The 15,911-nt window shown below is 46.7% G+C and overlaps 1 protein-coding gene across 1 annotated transcript in view; it reads right to left on the reverse strand.

Moving 5' to 3' along the window:
• Window positions 1-265: 265 nt before the first annotated feature.
• ANKDD1B (ankyrin repeat and death domain containing 1B) overlaps window positions 266-15,911 on the reverse strand; it is a 53,690-nt gene continuing 38,044 nt past the window's right edge. Inside the window, 5 exon segments of the mRNA XM_070571613.1 lie at window positions 266-1,502; window positions 3,540-3,671; window positions 5,874-6,075; window positions 9,407-9,502; window positions 13,406-13,504. Coding sequence (XP_070427714.1) covers window positions 1,441-1,502; window positions 3,540-3,671; window positions 5,874-6,075; window positions 9,407-9,502; window positions 13,406-13,504 — 591 coding nt within the window. The 3' untranslated portion in view covers window positions 266-1,440.

Consider the following 15,911-nt stretch of genomic DNA (forward strand, 5'->3'; position numbering starts at 1 on the left):
TTGCACTCCTGAAAAAAGCAGTTGCTCATAAACTTTGGTCTCAGGCTCTGCTTTTTGAGGAAGCTAGATGACAACTAGGAATGGTTTTCAATACCCAAGCCATGACCACGGGCTAACTGAAGTGACCATTATGAATATTGTGATTAAGAATATTGTAGGCATCTTTTTAAGCCTTATCTAAGCTCTAGAAATTACATATTGTCCAAAGCACCAAGTAATTAGCTTAACTTAAATCCAACAATTAAAACACCTCATACAGTAAGAATATGTATTCACATTTGTTTATTTTTGCATAAAGAGGTTACCCAGACTTGAGGGGGGAGGAACAGCAAGGTCAGTGGAAACTGGCCAAACTGAAGAAAAATGGGGACAAGACTTTCCACTGAATACCTTTCTAAAGACTTATGGAATCATCTGAACATATTTCCTGTCTCAAACCTTCAGAACATTTAGTGGGCCATTTACAATCAGCATGAGACAAAGATGTAGACATAAATTCATGATAGAATAACTGGACTGAAATTGTTCGTGATTTTATTTCTGGCCTTAGAGACTTAGTCAGAATTTGAGAATGGAGAGCCTTAAATCATAATGAATAGATACACATAAACTGCTATACACTGATACTTGATTTCATATGTCATAACTTTTTCAGATTACAAACATAATGCATGTTCATTGTGGGAAAAAATTGGAAAGTACCACTAAGGAAAAAATAAAAGTACCAAAAATAAAAATCGCCTGTAATTATGTCACCAAGAGACAAGAAACATTGGTGGATACACTTCCGGTCTTTTCTAAGTAACACATTACACATGTGGTATTTAAAGCCAACAGCGACTATAAATTTCCAAAGCCAGTTTCTGTTACAAAAGAAATAACTACCAGTTAACGATTTCAATACTGTGCGCATGAAGTTAGGCATTTCAGGGGCACGCTCCCTTCATCCCCACCTCAACGCTGTGGAAGAGAGAGATGTTTCTCCCAATGTATAGAGAAAGAAACTGAAGATCTGGGAATGTGAACATTAGCCCACCCAAAGGCTCACAGCTAATAGGGCAAAACCATGATTCAAGACCAGGCCTGTCTATTCTAAAACCCCGGCTTTCTCCGTAGACCATGCTGCTGCTCTCACCATCAGATTATTTGAAAACATGATACACTAAATCCGAGATTATGCCACCACATAGGTTGCATCAAATGACAGAAATGGGAAAATCATATACAATTTGCCTTAAGCAAAAACCGAAACAGTTCTGACTTTTCATGTCAGTGGTCGGAAAGTAGAGTATGGTTTTTTCATCTGTTCGAGGATCATGTCACCACTGTCTTCAGAGTTGAGAGGAAAGTCAGTCCCACTGCTAGAAGAACTTATGGCATGGAATTTAAAAGGACTGAATGCTGAGTGGAAAATCATTTAAATACGGTTTCTTCGGACATTTATGAAACTGCACATTTCTTGGGCCTCGAGTCAGCTTCGCTTTTGAATTGACGGATCTTTTCTGGAAAAAACAGGTTAACATTTATCATTAATAGCTACCATTTATCAAGCACTTACCACGTGCCAGGCACCATTCCTCACTTAGTCCCACAACGGCCCTTTGACACAGACACCTTCCTAGTTAATACTCGAGAACAGCGGCACCGTGAGGTCACAGGACCTGCTGAGGATCACACCGCCCTCAGCGCTGGAGGTCAGAGACAAGCCCACGCAGTCTTGCTCCGAGCACGTGCCCTCACCTCTCAGTGGACTGCCTCCTGGTCCTCCCAGAGAGTCCCTATGGATACTCTGTCATAGGAATGAACCGATTGAAAGTTGAGGGAACAACCCCAGTGCTATGAGGATAATGCCATGGAAGGCAGGCGTCATCCATGCACTAGTCCTTGTGCCAACCACTGTGGAAACTGAATATGGGGTCAGCGATCTGATTCATGCATTTATGTCCTCAGCTTCAGGTAAAACTGCATCGGAGAAAATAATGGCAGATGTCCCTACATTTCGCTTGAATGGTTATTATTACATGACAGTTATAATGCCACTTAATTTATTGATAAATTTTCAAAGCATCTTCCCTGACAAGATGGGCTTTGGCAGAGTGATTTTTAGCAATAACCTCAGCTGGCAAAGTAATAGCCTGTCCGTTCTCTTCTCTCAACCTAGAGATAACATATTCAAATACACTAACTTGCAGTTTCCCAACAGGGGCAAAATGGCATTTTGAGCAAGACAATCTTTAGTTGTAAAGAACTATCCCATAACCTTATGAGATGGTTTAGCATTCCTGCCCCCCTCCCACCTTCCCCACACCCCCACGCTGGCCCACACAGACACAAACAAAAACACAGTCATGCACCGAATAATGACAGTGGTCCCGTAAGAATAGTCACATAGAGCCTAGTACCATATAGCCTGGATGTCTTGTAGTCTGTACCATCTAGGTTTGTGTCTGTACCGTAGGGGAGGAAGAAATTTTCCTCTACCCTTCTGGGTTCTTCTGGCTGCTCTAAGAATTAAATTGATATGAGGCAGATTAACAGAAGAAAAACAAAAGTTTAGTAACATGTATACTTGAGAGAAACCCAGGAAAACCAAGCTCACCAAAATAGCCAAAGCCCTCACCTTAAATACCGTCCTCAGCTAAAGACAAAAGAAGATGTTGGGGGCGGGGAGAGTCAGGGACTTCAAAGGGAAGGAAGGCAGTTCACAGGTAGGTGAAAAGGATCAAACATTTGGAAAACAAGTGTTTGTCTGGCCACACAGAAACAGAAGAACACAGACGGGAGCCCACAAACAGGCTCTTCTCGCTTCCTCCCTGTCTGCACCTAGTTCCCGTGATGCTAAGGTGATGGCTCGCTTCCTGAGACAGGGTTTTTTATCTGAATTCTTTTAGGCAGTTAAGGCGGAGGCAACAAGAGAAACTGTCTGAGTCTTCCGTTTCTTAAAAATAATCAGCCTAGGGGCTGGCCCCGTGGCCGAGTGGTTAAGTTCGCACGCTCCGCTGCAGGCGGCCCAGTGTTTCATTGGTTCAAATCCTGGGTGCAGACATGGCACTGCTCATCAGACCACGCTGAGGCAGCGTTCCACATGCCACAACTAGAAGAACCCACAACGAAGAATACACAACTATGTACCGGGGGGCTTTGGAGAGAAAAAGGAAAAAATAAAATCTTTAAAAAAAATAATAATAATAATAATAATCAGCCTAAAATAATCCTCATGTTAAAGAGACACATTTTGGGGTGGCAAATTTTGTTCCCCTTCAATACACTCTGTGATGTTTGCACAATGACGAAACGGCCTAACAGTATCCCCATCGCTAAGCGACACATGACTGTACTCCTCTACTTTTCAAACCCCCAGCAGGAGGATGAAAATGGGACCAGTATCGACACTCACCAACGGAGAAGCTGCAGACTCTGTATGAACCACAGCTAACGCCAAGCCGGGACTGCTGCTGGTCAACAGCAGTAACATTTCTATGGACTTCCCCACCATTTTAAGGGAGCAGGAGTTTCTAGCTGCTGGAACTGCAACTCACCAGCCAGCTCTGGGAAGCCCGCTCGTACCAGCTCTTCGTACAGGTGCTTGACCGGCGCGGCCTGGGTCAGCAGGGCCCAGTGCAGCCAGATGAGCAGAGCCCGGTAGCCGTGTTCACGGAAGCTTTCCTTTCCTGTGCCAAACACAAAAGGTCAGAGGTGAAACACCACATGCTGGGGTCTCCTTCCTGTGACCTTGATTCTAGCTGAATGTTCTCTATCACTGCGGTCACAAGTTCATTCCTCTTCTGATGGCTGTTGGCTAAAAAGCCGAGGGGACGAAAGCCCTTCTGGTTCCCCTCCCAGGTGCCTCTGTAGCGTGACCAGAGTTTGGATTCGCTCCAGCACTTGCCGCGCACCTACTATGTTTGACGCAACCAAGGGGCTGGATAAGGGACTCAACAGCCGCGCCCCTGCTGGGCGGTGTGGGACAATCTTGACGAAACGTGGAGCTTCGCTTCAGTGTTCAGGTAGCACTGCCGGAGCCCAGCACTCCTCGCCGCGCACACTTCCCCAGGGATCTGCTCCGAGGCAGCCGTCTGGGCTGAGGATCTGCCGTCTAAGGAGCTCCCGGTGCCACTGCCGCCACCGCCTGGCAACCACACTCTGAGCAGCAAGCACGTCCCGTGCTGCCACTCCAGTTTCCAGCGGAAGTCCGCATCCATGGGCCAGGATCCCTCTCGGGGTAAATACTCACTGGATACCTAAGCTCTGAGAGGTGGTGTGGGGCTATGGAGACAGGAAGCCGTCGTCACCCCCGGAAGGAGCTCCCAGTGACAAACGCAGGACAGGCCCCTGGCTCTATCGCGTGTGTGCAGGAGCAGACAGGTGCCAGGATAAGCTGGGTCTGAGCTCCAGGGAAGAAGGTGCTGGGCTGACTGTCACAGGGGCGGGAGCTTCAGGGAGAGCGAACTGCACCTATACAGACCGCACTCCTAGGTGAGCCGTGTGCCTTCCCGACTTTGCCCTTGCCAAACCACTGTTTCTTACATGCCATCATCAGTGTGTCACTCCTTTGCTCAAAAGCCCACAGACTCCCCAGTGCCGGTAGCATTACCAGGTGACAATATAACTGGATTGTGAATGTTCCCGTTATCATGCCAACTAGATGATAAACTCCATCATACGGAGCTGACGTCCCCCTCACGGCACAGCTGAACACACTGCACATGCGTCACGCTGGACTGAGCCACTTGAAAATGCCCCTGTCCTGCTGGCAAGTACTCTGAAGGTGTGCCAGATTTCCAAGTCATTTCTTCAGGTCCAGAGGGACTTCCAGAAGGCAACTCAGTTTTCATAAAGACATCACAGAACACCATATGCCTCGTTAGCAACAAAGGAGAAATCTTAACAATAAAGAAGAAATCTTTTCAGAAACTGTAGCCAATATGCAACATTTTCAAAGCATTAGCTTCCATTTTTTCACATTCAAATGTATCCTTGTGTTAGCAATAAAACGTTCCATGATTTACTCGCCCGTGGCAAGGAGCACATGCTCGCGGGCTGCGTTTCTGCCAGCTATGACTCCCAGCATCAATAATTTGAAGCAACCCCTGAGAGAAGGACTCGTTCTCATCTCACGATACCCAGGCAAGGAAAGTGCTCGGAATAGAAAGTTTTGCCAAGAAGAATTTGCTTCTTTGTTTTGAAAGCTAATAAGTTGATTAATGCCAACAAACTTTCTATATTCTCTAGGTTTTGGCCAAATCATAAAAAAGCAAAGCTAAGGACTCCAGCTGACCGACCTCACTAACAGAGCCAGGTCTGGCACAAGTGTTTCCATGGCTTGGCACCCTCTAACAGAGAGGCTGGAGCCCACATGCTTCTCATGGGACAGCCGGTCTTGCCCAAGGCCACGTCCTACGAGAACCCTTTGCCCCGGACCTGGTTTAAGGGATTCCTGGTGGAGTGGAAGCCCTAAATGGTGCGCCTTTGGTTAGGGAATAAACCCATTCGCTCCAGGACAGTCTCGAGGAACACCAGAAATCAGGTTGGCTTCTCAGTGACAAGCCAACTGTGAAATCCTTGCTTCCTTGGTGCCCATTCAGTTGGGAACCTGAATTTCCTTCCAGGCTAAAGGCCACTTTTCAATATGGCTCCATGAAAGCAATCATCATTTGCAAACTTCAGTTACTGCAGCTTCTCGTGAGTATTCGCCATCTGCAAAGTCTCCAGTCACATTTGCGACCCTAAGCTAAGTGTCCCCTTCCTGGGCCCTTGAGAGCTGATGCTCATCGTGAGCGCAGGGCACTTACTTGGAAGACCTGCCTGCCACCAGGAAGGCGGCTGCTCCTAACGCTGACGCCGCCTGCCCACGTCACCCAGGCAGTGCTCACCTGACCACTGCTCCTCGATGGCTCTGATCTGCTCATCCGTAAAGTTCCACGAACGGGCCAGCCTCTGCCACTCGCCGGCCTTCAGCTGACGGTAAGCCAGGTTCCAGAGGAGCCTGCGAATGTGCCTGGTCTCCACACTGTGATCTTGCTTGAAGGTCAGAGGAAAGCTGACGGATGGGTCCCGGCTGCTCTCGCCATGCTCCTAAATCGAAAGGAAGTGTAGCAGATGATTTCAGGCATTTTCTGCTTATTGCCTTATTTCAGAGTGTATATATTTATATTTAAATATAAATTATAAATATATTTTATATATATTTATATAAATATAAATTATAAAAAATAAATATAAAAATATTTTTTTTCCAGATATAACTGGCAAGGAGGCAACCAAGACTATGTTTTAAGGTCACCTGTCACTGGGTCATTTTTTGTCATTCAAGATGGAGACAAATGTCTGAGATAAAAAGCTTGAGCACTGTTGGTCTGACTCAGGCAATAGGAGGGGTTTTGCCCAGCTGTGCCCCAGGCTTCTATCGCAGCCTGCTGACCGACAGTTCCCCACCCCAAAAGAAACAGGGGCCGCCTTGGCTAAGGAAACGTCACAACAGCAAATGTCTTTAACGGTCTGACTCTCAACCCACATCCCCTTCTTCCGGGTGTGCGATGTTCTCATAGCGAGCTTTCAGTGGGGCTCAGACTGAGTTACTCTCAGTAAGACTCCACAGCTGGTCCCTCCCTTCATCCTGCTCTTTGGCAAGTGCGAGGGGTGTAAAGTATGAGCCTAACTGTGGGGGCCGAGGGAGGACAGGAGTCCATATCATGTTGTTTTAAGCCACTGCAGCTGGGCCTACCCCAACAGCACCGTGCCTGGATTGATATCTTGTGTTTAGATTTTTCAAAGATGCCTTTTGTCCCTTCTGCAGAACCCACCAGAGTCCTGCAGAATCCAACCAAGAAAACTGGAGAAAACCTCCAAGTGGAAGCAGGCGTCCCAATTTCCTAGAGCTGCACCTGCCACACGCATGCCGTCAGGGCTGCAGACTGTCCTCCTCCAGGAGGCTGCAAACCAGCTGAGGACATGCAGACGCACAGCCCACCAGGTTAGGGACTTCCCGTCAGTTCTCTCCCTTCTTCCAGAGTGACTTCTGTTTTTGTCTTTCATTTCAATAAAAGTGAATCTTAATGAAAGATACTCTGAACAGCAAGACGAGAGTCAATGCTGGGGCAGGAAGTGGACTAAAAAGTGTATGGGGACCTGGTTTTCAAAACCTATGAGGACACGGTGGGGCTTGCCCCTCAGCCTCCATCATGGGTCAGCCTGAACCCTTCACAGCATCAGCAATCTCCTCTGGGCAGGTCTACAAACTCCTGGGGAGCTGGGACAAGGAGAAGGGCAGGCCTTTCTCTAGTATCTGGACTTTGTGGTCAGAACTGGGATAGGACGGGGAGGTGTGAATTACCCATAATCCTTTCAGAGACTGTACAATGCAGAGTCTTCACTCCAGCCTCAGTTTTCCTCCCACAGGGCCTAGCTCCTAGGGAATCCCAAAAGGGGTAAGGTGGAGGGTAGGGGACCCAATAAATTTGGGAGCCATGTGCATTTCACTTTTTCCTTTCCCCCTCATTCTATCGCCCGAAACAATGATGAATCCAACAAGATCCAAACCCCGATACCACGAGGCAAAGGGAAGAGTGCGAAGAGCCCCTGCAGTCACCAGGGCTCTACAGCATGTTTATTTCTTTGAGAAATTTGCACGCTTTGTGCATTGCGGGGTTGGGCTGGGTGGTGCTTCAGGCTTCCAGAGGAATGGGCCAGGGATTCCGAAAGCCCAGGTCTTTTTCAACAGTCAGTGGAGCGTGAATAGCTCGTCTGCCAAAGCACTGAACTATTTGCAGGAGTAACAGGAACCAGAACCGGTGAAAATTAAAATAGCATAAGCCGGATTTTAGGAAGCTCTCATTTGCCTCCGAACCATTGAATTTAATGATGGATGACTGGGTAGTTAGGCAGATGGGTAAATAGATAGAAGAGAGGAAATTTCAATCACTCTTTAATCTTTTTATTAGGAACTATTTTATATTAGGTCAGGATAATAACTTAGAATAAACTTAATAACAGAGAATTTTAAATAATAAATTATAACAAATGCATTTGGTAAAAAAACAAATTTTTAAGGATATATGTTAAAAAAACAAGTATTCCTCCCACACCAGACCCCAGGTTCCCAGTTGACACCAGGGTTAACAACTCGTACCATTTCTGGGGTCTACTCCAGCTATATTTAGGTATGATATATGATTTTCAAAGTTCATCTAACTCTCACATCTTAAGGATTTGTTAGGAAAGAGGCTTACTCATTTGGTGGAAAAGTAATTTATTCTCACCTAGGGAAGAGAACCTAAAAATGCTAATAGGGATTAAAAATAAGAACCAATGAATATTTCTATTTTTAAAGAAAATGTAAAAAGAACAATTTAAAGAACAAAAGAAAAGGTGGAACTTGGGAAAGTTATCATCAATAAAATACAGTGATGATCTAAGAAAATGAGAATGAGGCTAAGACAAAGAGGAAGAGAAACAGGAGAAGGACCAGCAGAAATCAGAGGAGGAGGGAGAGAGATTAAACAGAGAAGTCTAATTGTCACAGAAATGTTGTCTTCTTTGTTTCACAGGCAAATAAGAGAAGTTTGAGGAGGATGGTGTGGCTTTTAAAATGACCCATGTATAGCAGGAGCACTGGGCCAGTTGAACAGGATTGTGAGCAAGGAGGCAAATCGGAGCCTTTTGCCTTCAGGATTTAAGGGAAACGTCCACGGATTGGCAAATTGGACAGCAATCCAGGCTGGAGGCTCCCCAGGGATAGGCTAGAGGGATCAGGACTCAAATTCTGGCCATTGAGCCTAGGATGGCAACACCACACACGAGAGGTGGAGAGTGAGGCTGGTAGTGAAATCCCTGCCCAAGGGCACAGACCCGAATCTGTGGGATTCAGCGAAGGGCGGTCTCCTGAGAAGCTGCAGGGTGGCAGCCGTCAGATGAAGGAATAATGAAAGAAGGCAGAAAGAATGTCTTGGAGAGAAGCTGTTTGTGTTCTCAAGATAAATAAGGTTTTCGTGACTCTCACAGAACACCTGAGTGCTGGAGAGGGCGCGTAGGGGTGTGTTGAAAACTGCAGACCCAGAAATAGGAACTTCCCTACCACTCATTAGAATGTGGGTCTGGGAACTTCCAGAAGGGACCATGGCCAAGACTCCATGATAGGTCACAGCCAGGAGCCAGCCATCCAGGGCACGCACGTGAGGCCCATTAGAGCCAACGTGGCCTGGGCTGCTTGGCCCAGGTGAGCTCTCCACACTTCAGTCCTACTGCTGACAAGGCAAAGGAAGAGGAGGAGGAGAGGCAGCTGTTCATCCCAGGAACGGGGCAGCCAGGCCAGAGGGACAGCTAGAAAGACTTACACAGCCCCGCGCTGCCCTCTAAGAAGACAAGGGTGTGGAAGAGGTCCTGCCGAGCCGGAATCGTCCTTGCTTACCTCTCTCCAGGCGTAATATCTCTCCGCTTTAATGAGCATGTCCACGACAAGGCTGTGGTTGCTCCTGGAGGCCACGGCCAGGGCCGTCTTCCCTTGCTAAAAGTTACAAATGAAAGTGTCAGATGGTATGGGTAGGCACTCTAGCTTTGGAACGGGGGTCTGGGCTCCAATCTTGATCCTGCTGCTTCCTTGCAGGGTGACCTTGGGCCAGTCCTTAGCTTCTCTGGGTCTCAATGACTACCCCACAGTGCAGCGGAAAGGGGTAAATGTGAGGAGGTACATGAAGCCCTAGGACTCTGCAGGGCCCAGGGTAACTGTCCACGATGCTAGATACCGACAGTGTCAGGTGCCGTGTCAACTGGGCAGGGGCAAAGGACCCACCATCAACAGGAGATGTTCACACACGCTCTACCAATGAGAACCCAAACTTTCCTCCAAGACCCCTAGGGCCTGCCGGGCTCACTGCCCTGGGAGTGCTCCGCAGATAAACAACACGATCATACATTTTCCTCCTCCAAAGGCTGACTCCACCTGTGGCAGAGGCTTCAGTCAGTGCCCTCCACCCCCACACCACCAACAGCCTTTTCTTCCTCTCTCCTTTAGGAAGAGACCTTCTGATTTCAGCTGGGCACTTGACCACCCGAACATTTCCCAGCCTCCCTCGCACTTAGGTATGTGACCTAAGTCTGGCCAATGTATGTAAATGGAGGCGGCACATGCAAGTTCTGGGAAGTATCTCTACAGAGAGAAGGAATGTCCTCCTTCCTTCCCTTCTCCTCCTGAGTGGAGTGGGGCATGACGGCGGGAGCTTGAACCAGGAAGTGGAAGCCATGTGTCAAGGAGGGTAGAGTAACAAGACAGAAAAGGGCTAGAACTTACTAAGAATAATATCAATCATGACAACACTACTAATTCATAGCACAGAATTCAGCTCACTGGACTCCTATCTAGGATTTTTTCCTCTTATATGACACTGCCTCTACCCAAGGGTGAGGGGTTGAAATCTTAACCAAATGGAATGAGCAACAACAGTTGTTCTGGACATCATTTTGGGCATGAGCTGCCTGGAGCCCAGATGGTACCTTATACAAATTTCAAAAAGGTGTGCCTTTCTCAAGACAGACAGTGCTCAAAGCCAGGACACACAGCCTTGCAAGCAGCATCCCCTAGATTTTATGCAGTGCACAATCTAGACATTTCTTGCTGAGCAAGAGATCATGGTTCTCACTTCTTTTAAAAATGACCCATGAAGAATTTGCTCAGGGATCTTAAAGATAACGAAAATGAATGGTCAGAAATTCCAATCTTAGGAACCCATGTTCCTATGCTTAGGGATCCAGAAATTATCCCAGTAATTCTCTCCCGTGGCTGAGTATCTCCAACAAGTGCAACTTGCACCAACCTGAATGATCTGGCTGTCAGGCCAGGAGCTGAGACCCAGGTGGGTCTGAAAATTAGGGCTGAAAGGAGTCAACTTCTAATCAAAAGAGACAGTAATGAAATTAGGAAGAACTTCATTTTGCAGGCATTTAGCAAGCCTTTAATTGTATGCTCTCTAAATTCTGGCTGGTAAAGCCGTTTGAATCACCATAATCAGCCTATTTTGGGAAGACAGCATTCTGAGAGCCTGAGTTTTCGAGCTCATAGGAAAACCTTGCGAAGAGCGTGCGCTGCGTGAAGACCCAAATACTCCCGCCTGCGGGTGGGCGGCCCTCGGGAAGGGCACCTGGGGGCCATGCCTCCGGCTCAGAGGGCAGGTTTCTGGGAAAGTCAAATTTACACCAAACCTTGACTCTTTTTCCCCATCCAGATCTTAATTCAGTCTTAGAGAGAGTCACTTACCTTTGGTAAAAATTGTAGGAGTGGGTAGAAAAGGTAGTTTTTATGCATTAATTAAGTATGTACTGCATGCCAACTATGTGCCAGACCCGGAGAATAAAGAGGGAGAGGAAGACGGGAAATCCTGGAAAACCAAATGGTGAGGCCCAGTAAACTGTGGGGTTTTGTTTCGAAAACAGTCAAGTTGTAGCGTTGACAGTGTTTACTGGAATATCCATCCACTAGCATCGAGGGGCCCAGTATGAATCCCTGCTCAATGATATGGATTCTCTACCCACAAGACTGCCCTGGAGGTGTTGTTAATGAAAAAGTAGAGTAAAGTACAAAAAGAAACCATGGGAAAATGCTAACACTAAATGTTCAGGGGCGTTAACGAGCCACGACCGCTGGAAGCGGTGGGATTCCAGCTGAGTGATGGAATGATGAGCCGGGGTGTTTTCTTTCCTTACGCTTTTCTAAGTTTTCCAAATTGTCCACAGTGGGCTTGTATTAGCTTTATCATCATTTTTCAAAAAGTTACTTAAAAAACTGACACACAGAGAAAACTAAAATAATGTATCACACTTCAGATCCCACAAACGTTAACGCGTGTGACTCTGAAACAGAGGAGGCTTGCGCTGGGAATAGGGGACATGCCCAGCGGATGGATGGTGTGGGTGAAGACGAGGAAGGGAAAAACTGCCAGCTCTGGAAGCAGTCACCTCCGCCGACCACTGTAGGAAAGTGCTGGACAACCAAGCAGCCAGTGGCCTTGGCTTTGAAGCCAGGCTGTACCTCTTACTGGTGTGTGACCGTGATGTCATCAAATCTTTCAAATCTTCTCTTGAAAACTGGGATAATTTTGTCCACTTCGGAGAGGAGACATGAGGACTGAAATAAGACAGTGTGTGAGCCCTAAGAGGGCTGCGCACAGCCGCATCCTGCTTTCACTCCTCTCGGGAAAGCGGGACCCTAACGATGCCGTCCCACAGCCCTCAAAGCTGAGCCTGCGTCACTGCATCGCTTGAAAGAAACGAAGCTGTATTTCCTTAAAAACAAGTCTACACAGCAGCCAAAAGGTGGAAGCACCCCAAGTGTCCGTCCCCAATGTGGCGTATACATACAATGGAATACCTCTCAGCCTTGAAAAGGAAGGAAATCCCAACATGCCACAACGTGGATGAACCTTGAGGACATTATGCTCAGTGAAATGAGCCAGGCACAAAAGGACAACTACGTATGACTCCACTTACATGAGGTCCCCAGAGCCGTCCGATTCACAGAGACAGAAAGTAGAATGGTGGTTGCCAGGGGCTGGGGGAGGAGGAAATGAGTAGTTGTTGTTTAGAGTTTCAGTTTTGTGAGATGAGAAAGCTCTGGAGACTGGTTGCCTAACAACGTGAATGCTTAACACTGCTGAACAGCATGCTTAAAAATGGTTAAGGCGGTACAGCTTATATTATGTGTATTTTGCAATTAAAAATTTTTAAATAAACTTAAAAAACAAGTTTCGACACGTGTAAGTTTCTTCACCGCAGCTCTGTCTATAATAGCAAAAGCTCAGGGCAACTTATATGCCCATCAGTTGAGGGCTAAGCATATTATGACATGTCCATACCACAGTCTTTTATGCAGCTGGATAAAAAGAATGGAGAATCTCTCCATGGACTAACATGGAACCATGTCCACTTTCTATTGGAAAGCGAAAAACGCTAAGCATAGGACAATGTGTATAGGTACGCCACCATTGTATAAAAGGACAGAGGAATGGAATAAGAGCGTCATATATTTACGCTTGCTTGCATATGCATAAAGAAACTCTAGAAAGAAGAAATTTCTAATAATGGATACATATAGAAGGGTACTGTGGGAACCAGACAAACAGGGACAAGGGTGCATGGGAAATTATTGCTATAAAACCTTTACTAATTATATGTTTTTATTTTTGGACCATGGGAATCCATAATCTTTTCAAAAATTTAATGAATAGTTTGAATTTTTAAAACACATTATTTTATTATTCAGAGAGAATTCCTACCGACATCTCTCAATCAAAGTCGGGATGTTTCCTGACTGCGGAGGGAGGTTTCTCCAGTTTGCGTGCATTTCCCACAAGGCTCACAGCCGACAGGGAGGGCGCGGCCACCACGCCAGCTGGCCAGCACGAGGCCGTGGAAGTACCTTATCAATGGCCTTCAGGTCGCAGCTGGCCTGCAGCAGGGCTTCCACCAGCTCCACATGCCCAAGGTCAGCCGCCACGTGCAAAGGAGTCTGCCACCTCTGTCGAGAGAAATTTCAAAAACGTAAGCCAAGAACGTGAAGGAGGGAAAAAAGCTTGCACAGAAAAAAGGCAAAGGGAAAGTTGGGGTGTCCAATATGGCACAAGGGACAACAGAGAAGATCACGTACTTTTGCACAGGTTCAGGAGATGTTCACTGCAGTGTTGTTCATAACTGTGAAAAAGTGAAAGGGAGCTACATGTTTAACAAGGAGACGCAGATAAACTGTGGTATATGCACACATGGAATCAGTAGGCAAGCATTAAAAATGATTTTTTAAAAAAGATTTCAGTTTGAGGTACCTAGTCAAGCTCACCCGGACTGGAAGGGTGGCTGCCAGGGGCCGGAGGAGGGAACAGGGAGCTATTGTCTAATGAGTCTGCAGTCTCAGCTCGGGAAGATGCAAGAGTCCTGGAGAGGATGGTGGTGTTGGGTGCTCAACAATTTGAAGGTATTTAATGCCACTGAACTGTACACTTAAAAATGGATAAAATAGGGCCGGCCCCATGGCCCAGCGGTTAAGTTCGCGCACTCAGCTTCGGCAGCCTGGGGTTTCGCCAGTTCGGATCCCAGGCATGGACATGGCACTGCTCATCAGGCCATGCTAAGGTGGTGTCCCACATAGCACAACCAGAGGCACTCACAACTAGAATATACAGCTGTGTACCGGGGGCTTTGGGGAGAAGAAGAAAAAAAAAATGGATAAAACGGTAAATTTTATGTTAGATGTATTTTACCACAATAAGAAATTATTTCAAGGATTATTTTTAAAAACAAAAAAATGCTTATGATATAACATTAAAAACCTGAGGAAACAACACTATATGTAGCTGAGCTCAATTTATACATAAATATTTATATAGAAAGAGAAGGAAATACATCATGACGTAAAGAATGATAATGTCTTGAGAGAGGGATTAGAGGTTATTTTTATTGCCTCTTGATTCTTTTCTCTATTTTGTAAATTTCCTACATTATAAAGTATAAAAGAGTGGAAGACTTCTAATTTCTTTCTGGAATAATCATTTTCGTATCAAGAGGATGAGAGTGTTTCCAAAGCAGCATAAAAACACAAGACAATCACCCATCTTAACCCCCCACCTAAAGGAATGCTGATGTGAAGACATTTCTAAAATATTAGGACAGAAAGGAACGTCGGTTATGATATAGCCCAACCCCTAAACCAGAGAGAGCAAGCAACTTCCCCAGGGCCACACAGCTGGGCAATAGCATCTGGCCCAGTGCTCTTCCTGCCCGAGCATAGGGCCAACCCGCTTGGAGTATTAGCAGAATTAATATCCAAAAGTTATTAAAGACTCCGGTTTGGGTGACAATGTGCCCCTCTGGGGGCTCATCATCCAAGACGTCGCACTTACGCAACAAACCTATCAAAGGTCTACACTGACACAGAACAGACACAAGTGTAATTCATCAGATACCAACAAAATCTCGTCCTGACAATGCCGCTATAAGTCTAGAAGGCAGGCAACGCACCAGAATATTAATAAGAGTTATCTTTCTCTGGGGAGCTCACAAACAAATGGGAAGTGTTTAGGTTATTTATGTTTTCTTATTTTTTGTACATTCCTGGTCCAACAAACAGTGGAAATGATAAAGTCTAGTCCTATAACCAGACGGCATCCTAACAAACCCTCCTTCTGTGGAATGGATCGCCAATTCTGGTGAAACCAAAATCGCATGGAGCAAAGATTCTGCCCATTAGGACAGATCTGGGGCATTAACAGTTGAACATGTAAGTATATTTAATAACGAGAGGGGTCTTCCCCCAAACTTCTGGGATAGTAGAAGACGGGGAGGAGGAGGGTCCTGGGGGAAGGACGTGTCAGAAGTGGGACAAGTCTCCACTCAGCCCGGGGCACAAATGAGCTCACGGGCTGGAGCTGGAGGAGACAGCAGGGGGCCGGGTCAGTGTGCTGGGCTCACCATGGAAACTGCGGGCTACCCACTGGGTTAGCACAGGCACGCCCACTGCACTCTCTCACCTGGGGGCACACCCGAGGCTCCTGGGAAGGAGACACTCTCCTTCCTGGGAGGAGTCCAGGGGTCTCATCATCCTCAGGACTCTGAAAGTAGGCTCCTCTCACAAGAGTTTCTCTTCCCACTCCCGACAGCTCCTGGAAGAGGGCGGCTCAGCCCAGCCCGGGCAGCAGGCCCCTTAAGACAGCGCCCTCCCCATCCTCTTTAGTTTTCCACCTCAGCATTTCAGTGTCCAGCCAGTGATGGATTCCTCTTATGGGGCATTTGATTCTGCTCCAGTGGATTGATTCATCGTGATATATTTATTCCAAGAGGTCTCTTTTTGCCTTTGTGCAAAAGGAAGACACATCTGCTGTCTCTCATATAGAAACAAAGCTTCCTTCTTATGGCGAAGGGCTCCTGGCCAATAA

Source organism: Equus przewalskii, chromosome 13, assembly GCF_037783145.1.
Source record: "Equus przewalskii isolate Varuska chromosome 13, EquPr2, whole genome shotgun sequence".
In the NCBI taxonomy this organism is placed as follows: domain Eukaryota; kingdom Metazoa; phylum Chordata; class Mammalia; order Perissodactyla; family Equidae; genus Equus; species Equus przewalskii.